The sequence below is a fragment of the Plasmodium inui genome (genome assembly GCF_000524495.1).
Source record: "Plasmodium inui San Antonio 1 unplaced genomic scaffold supercont1.98, whole genome shotgun sequence".
Taxonomy (NCBI): domain Eukaryota; phylum Apicomplexa; class Aconoidasida; order Haemosporida; family Plasmodiidae; genus Plasmodium; species Plasmodium inui.
The window spans coordinates 20966-27465 of NW_008481932.1; the positions used below are offsets into that span (position 1 = coordinate 20966).

A 6500-nucleotide genomic window follows, 5' to 3' on the forward strand; every position below is an offset into this window, starting at 1 on the left:
CACGCTGTGAGATATCTTCTAACAACTCTCCCCCCTCCTCTCTTCCGTTATGGTATCGTAATGTTCAGTGCAATACTATATATATCTATGACCCTGCAAGAAGGAAGAGATTTAGTTATCCACGTAACAACGTGCACTATCCCCAGAATACCCATCAATCAGGATTTTTCCCGTTGCATGTCGTGATAATATATCGTCCTTATTATAAAATTTAAACAATCAACGGTTAGAGACTCTTGGGTGTAATTAATGTATTGGGGGTATTTTGCTTTATCAAAAACTTATAATCATAAAAAATATATAAGCCCTTTAATACAACATGTCTTTATGGATTATAATAAAGGGAACCGTGTAGGCAAATTACTGAAGCCTATAAGTCCATTACATATTCTCTTCGCCTATTACGAAATAATTTTTCTCCTCACTCAGCAGTATCCTCACTCTATTTTTGTAATTTTAAGTTTTAGAAATATCCTGGTGGGTATCTTAGTGGTCGCAACTTTCTTTCTTTAAAATCTGAAGAACAGAGGGAGACCCCCTTAGGTAAAGAAGAAAAACCATTATGAATATACTCAACAATTATATTGTCTTCGATTCTTTCTCTATTGCAGTACATTCAACCGTTAAAATAAAAGAAACTGGGGTCCGGAAGAGACAACACGGAAGTTAAAGATGCTCTTCTTGGCACTAGCCTAACTCACGACCCTGATATATATCATATAACCCCCTTTATCATAAGGATTCCTGTCCACACCACTAATATGTTTAGTTATGTAAGCGTATATATCATCTTCTCTCTAGGGCATTCTAGACAACAAACTTTATAGGAAGACAAAACAGCAGGAAGGCCAACCTCGGGCGGGGGACTCTATAATCACCTAATCGAGCCATTTCACCGCAGCGAAAAAATCCGAAATAGTCCCCCCAAAATCAGACCTAGTTATATGATAAGATTAACGCATTAAAGGGCTCTACCCAGAAACGGCAGGGGCCTAGCACAGAGCCGAGGGTTCATTTTAAGACCCCCCAACCAAACCCCCCAAGGAACTAAAAAAGAGCGACACATCAGCAAACGGAATAGAAATTCAGAGCCGTAAAAGAATATTTCTCAGCCAAAACAGTAGCTCCTGCCCCAATAATGAAATAGAAGACAGATTAACCTGATGAGCAGTACGAGAATCTTGATCAAAATTGTCCCGGTGAAGTATTCAGGACCAAAACCAAAAGAGAAATCACAGACGCATCTTACGGATACAAGATGTCAATCTGGGCCAAAAAAGAACAACCAAGCATTATTGAGCCATAAATTTAAAAGGCTCAGAACGGGACCCTCCATCCAGGAGGAATCCACAAGAGTAGGTAACCCAAGAGGAAACATCCCAATCAGAAGGAAAGAACTAACAGTCTGCAAAAGAATCAAGGAAACAAACACAAGGAACTAGAGACCGACGACTAGAGGAAGATAATTATAGAATCCTAGAAATATCAGTGAATGGTATAGGGTAAGAATCAATAAAAGCTCCCTGGACGGGTGGAAGTGATGTCCAAGCAATACAACTCAATAACCATTTAATATCAACAGAGAACAACAAAAGAGCAATCCTATTTTCCTCAAGACAGGCAAGGAACAAATCCCTTCCAGGGAACAAGCCAAACAATAAATCAGAACCAAGGAAGAATCCAAGCCGAAGTCATACCCCAAAAGAAACAAAGAGCATTCAGGTGAGCCGACCCAAGCGAAGGACTGGGGACCATCCCAGGTGAGGAAACAAGCAGCCATGTGCAACAAAATCAGTGCAGGAACAGAAGCAAAAAGAACTGAACAGGCTCATCGTAGAGGGATGTTTCGACGTAGTGAGGACATTTGGGGGAAGACAGAGTCCTGGAGAAGCAGAGGATGGACGTGAAGAGGCAAGAAACCGGTAAGAAAGATAATCGTTGATTAAAGTCCAGCGACCGAGAAGTCTCCAGAAACAGCACAATCCAGCCACAAAACAACTTCCTCATTCTTCATCGCCAAGTTTACGTCAAGGGACATCGCCAGCACCACTAGGGACAGGAGAGAGCAGGAAAAGAGGCAGGCAAAAGGAACTCCAACAAGGAGAGGCAATTAATGAAACTTCCAGAACAAAGCAGAAACATAGTCAAGTTAGGAGGAGTAATAGTGCCAAGGGACAGACTCGGTGAAAGAAGCAGCCAAGGCGGAACCAGGAGCCAAGAAGTCAGGAACAGGAAATCAAACAAGAAGCCACCAGGATCCTCCCCCAAGCCGTAAAGCCAAGGGAAAAACTCTCTTCTACAGGCGAAGGAACAGGAGGAGTTTTAAGGATCCTGCAACCGAACCGCCAGGAAGTCAAGGAAGGAGGGATCCTCGACAGAAGACGCAGGCAGGGACACTCCAGGGACAGGAGAGGGCATAGGAGATTATCAAGGCCTGTAGGCACATGTCAAAGAGGAAATAGCACCGAAAACAGTTCAGATAAGATAACGAGCGAAACAACCCAGGACAAATAGGAGGCCCCGAATCCCAGGAACAGTCCACAAGAAGGGACAGACAAAATCCTAATACCGACAGGACGCCCTCACCAGCCCCAAGCAGCAGTGATTAGAGGCGGAGCACAATACAACAGGAAGGAAAGAGGCGAAAGAAAAGGGGGGGGTGCATCAGGGGACTCCTTGTCCGGGAGGACAAAAAACAACGGGAAATCCGGAAGAGACGACAGAGGGAGCACAGCGGACCGCGAGAGGGACCCCCAAGCAGGAAGAACACAAACAGCAGACGACCAAGCCCCCACAGGATGCAACAGAGGGGACCACCCCGTTGTTCCACCGCCAAGAGACAACACGAAGGAGAAACCATTTGGGTATGCAGGAGTTCAGGGGCAGAAAACCCTTGGACAAACGTGGAAGAGGCAACCGAACAGAGGAAAAAGGGGAAGAAAATAGGGACCAACACAAAAAGAAAGACCTCTGCTCAGCACATGAACCCCAAGTCGCCAAGGAGCAGAGGAAGGAGACAGGAAGGAACAGGTGAAGGAAGATGAACAAAAAATGGAGACAGGGGGTCGGAATCGTCATCCCCAGAGGCAAATGTCCACAACAGGCGTCGGACGCGGCGGGTGAAGGAACGACCAAAGAAAGGAAAGGATAAGAAAGTAGGCAGCCAAGGAACCCCCACAACAGAAACACCCCCTGCGGGAACGTCAAACAGGGGAAAAGTCGTCCAAATTATAAGTGACGAAGGAAGAGGCAACCACCAAGCACTCCAATCCCAAGGGAAGAGAGTCATAGAGCGGCGGAAAAAAATACAAATTAATCAGCAGCAGCCAAATTCATTCGCCCAAGACTAAGAGCAAATGGAAAAAAGAACATCACGAACACCTAGAAGCAGACGGACCTAGGGGATAACAGGCGGAGATGGGAAGAATCCCACGAACGTGGGACATATCACAAACCCAGAGCATCATCAAAGCCAAGTTGAGACTATCCAACTCAAGGAGGGCAACAGCAGTGCCCCGAAACTGAGGAGAAGAATGCTAGGGGAGACGTGTCCTCCCTGCTACACAAGGCCGGAACAGGAAGAACAAGGGAAAAGGATTCAGGTCACACTAGGCATGAGCAAAAGGAAAAAAGGGGGACCAGGAAAGGAGGAGATCCGACGAGGACAAGCGGGCCGAGACGCAGGGAAATGCAGAAACAAGCTAGACGGGAGCGGCAGGAACCCCCAAAAGGGAGAAGGAGGAGTAAAATAACAACGAAGAAGTTTCCTGCAAGTCCTTAGCGATTCCAATGCAGAGGGAAGTCAGAATTCTAGTAACTTACCGCAAAGGGGGGGAGGAGCATGCCTATCGAACCCAAGGGGGGCACTTGAAACAGGCGTAACCGAAGATGCCGGAGCCTCCAAAGGGGAGGGAAAGATCACAAGTGGGCTAAGGATCAGTCATAACGAGTCAAGGAGGGGAGATGAGATGACCGAAGAGAAGGATACGAAAAACTCCAGATAATGGCGAGGTTAAGATCAAGAATTAACCTGAGGGGCAAAACCGAGAAATAAGGAGGCAACAGAAATCACGCCCCGCCTAAGCGTAGAAACCCGAGGAGAATCCAGGAGAGGAGGGGGAGAAGATTAGATGAGGTGGATAGAAGAGGAAAGAAAGGTGAAGGCAAAAGGGCTCATTGAGAATCCAGGAACACAGAACAGAAGAAAACACGACAGTCGAGGAGAGAACAGATAGAGGACCAACACAAGAGACAGTCCCGTACCCCAAGACAAGATAACGAGGGCAACAGGCAACGGCAAGACAAATGGATGAAGAAAATCAGCAGGCAAGACCGGCCGGGCGAACACTAGGAGGAGAAGAGGTAGGAAAGACAGGGGGAGGAAAATAAGAAAAGAGGGAGAAAAGGGTAAAATCACAAAAAGTAAAGAGGAGACCGAGAATCTAACAAGGACCACAATATCGAAGGGCCGAACGGAGGGGGAACGAGAAGGCAGATGGAAAACCACTCTCCAAGACGAAAGGGAATGGAAACCGACAAGGGAGCAGCGGGCGAAGAAAAAATAAAAGGGGCCTGAGATGACAAGGAAAAATAAACCAAGGGACTGAAAAAGAAGCCAACAGGCCGAAGAAGAAGCAAAGGATGAATAATTTTAGGAACTACTTAGAAGATTTGGCCCAAAAGGCCAAGGGTGCAGGAGAGAAGGAGCATGATAGTGAAACGAAACTGACAATAACGGATCTGAGAGATGGGAACCAATGGAAGAAGGAATGGGATCAGGGGACGCGGTGGAGTAATATAAATAAGGGGACAGGGACCGAATATTGGGCAGCCGAAGACGCCGCACGGATAATTTGCAAGGGCATAGAAGGATGGATGGCGAACTTTGAAGAGAAGGAGAGCCCGGAGGAGTGGGTTTCAAGTCAGAACTGCACCCCCGAGAGGATGGGCGTCTACGGTGGACAGAGGGATTCCAACAAGTGTCCGTATAAACCAGAAATTGAGAGTTGGAGACACTACGGCAGCGGGAGAGTCTTGCATCCAGGCAGAAAGGAAGACAGGACCTTCATAGTATGTATCGATCTCGTGGCTATTATGCTGACAGTCTATCAGAATATAGCAAAGAAAGAAGGAAACTGGGTAGCATACAATCAAGGGAAGGACATATGCCAGGTACTGTATGAAAGCTATTTTTATTGGGGAGGAAGAGAAACAGCTAGGCGAATCATGAAATTCTGGTTTGGCAACAGCACAACATTAGAATTAGCTGAAGGAAGGAGCGTCGAGCTAGGAGAGACACCGACGCACAGCTGGGGAAAATTGATTGGCAATCTACCAACACTAGTTAAAGGGATACAATGCAACGAAGAAAGGAGTACCCACGACAAATACAGCACAACATGTGTATGGTTAAGGAACGAATCAGGATGTCAACTCTTAGAAGACCAGGACTGGGAAAACACCAAGAAGAAGTGGGTAAGGCGGGGAAGTTATATGATCGCGGAACCGGGCTAGAATGAGACGGCGCTAGGTGTTATCCGTGATAGATCGTTGGGAGGGAAGCACTAGCCTTCGTGAACAGGGGCTCAGGCGGTCGGGGAAAACCTCCGGCGGTAGTTTCCATGGGAGGATATACTACGTCTGAAGTCCGTGAAAGCCGAAACCGAACGGGGGCCCGAAATGAGAGATTAGATTGAACCAACGAGCGCCTCCCCGGGACGGACGGCAACATCACGGAGAGGCACGAGGCAGCAGCCCCCTCCACCTGGTTGCAATTAATCACCTTATAGGACGAGCAACTGGAAGAAAGGAAGCAAGAATGGACCCAGAACCTCCAGGAAATAGAGAAAAATGACGTGGAATTGCAGAAAGACGGAGAACAAACCAGACTTCAGGCCATAATAAGGGGCGTAACAGGGGGAGGGGTGGTAGCCGCAGCATTGCCCTTCGGATGGTACATTTGGAGGAGGGTCTTCTCGTCGGCCCCATCCACCGAACGAGGCTTGATGAGGATAGGATATGCCAGAGGTTAGAGCCTAGTGCCTAAAAAAGGGAAAAAGAGGAACCCGCAGGGAGGACACCCGCAGCGAATTGAGAGGGGGCCCACAGCCCCAATCGAACGTCTCCAGGAGGACGCCAAACACCAGAAGACAGCAGCTGCAGGCGAGCCGAGCAGGCAGCTAGGCCTGATGGCCAGGAGGGAGTAGGGTCATGACGCCGGTTGAGGGAGGGGGAGGCGTGGGGGGGTTACGGTTGACATTTAGTGTTAGGAGTTTAGGACTGGCGGCCGAAGGCAGGGCGATTCGGGGTTTGGGGTTCGGGGGGTTAGGATTGGCGGTTTATGGATCAGGCTCCATCTGTTAATGTTTAGCTTTAGGGTTCAGGGTTTAGGTTTCAGGGTCTAAGTCTTGTGTGCTGGGTTTCGGGGTTTGGTGTTAGGTTTCAGGGTTCAGTTTCTCACGATTTAAGTTTCAGCGTTCAGGTTCTCATTGTTTAGGGAT

The 6500-nt window shown here is 47.8% G+C and overlaps 2 protein-coding genes across 2 annotated transcripts; both read left to right on the forward strand.

Moving 5' to 3' along the window:
• Positions 1-1163: 1163 nt before the first annotated feature.
• C922_05559 (hypothetical protein) lies at positions 1164-2275 on the forward strand (the record flags this gene model as incomplete). Its single annotated transcript, XM_008821130.1, has 3 exons — positions 1164-1355; positions 1621-1722; positions 2054-2275. 3 exons carry the CDS (start codon positions 1164-1166, stop codon positions 2273-2275), a joined length of 516 nt encoding a protein of 171 aa, XP_008819352.1.
• Positions 2276-4641: 2366 nt separating this feature from the next.
• C922_05560 (hypothetical protein) lies at positions 4642-5927 on the forward strand (the record flags this gene model as incomplete). The annotated part of the gene is made up of 2 exons (XM_008821131.1): positions 4642-5475; positions 5790-5927. Coding segments are annotated over 2 exons (972 nt in total), but the record flags the coding sequence as incomplete, so codon positions are not given.
• Between the last annotated feature and the right edge of the window lie 573 nt (positions 5928-6500).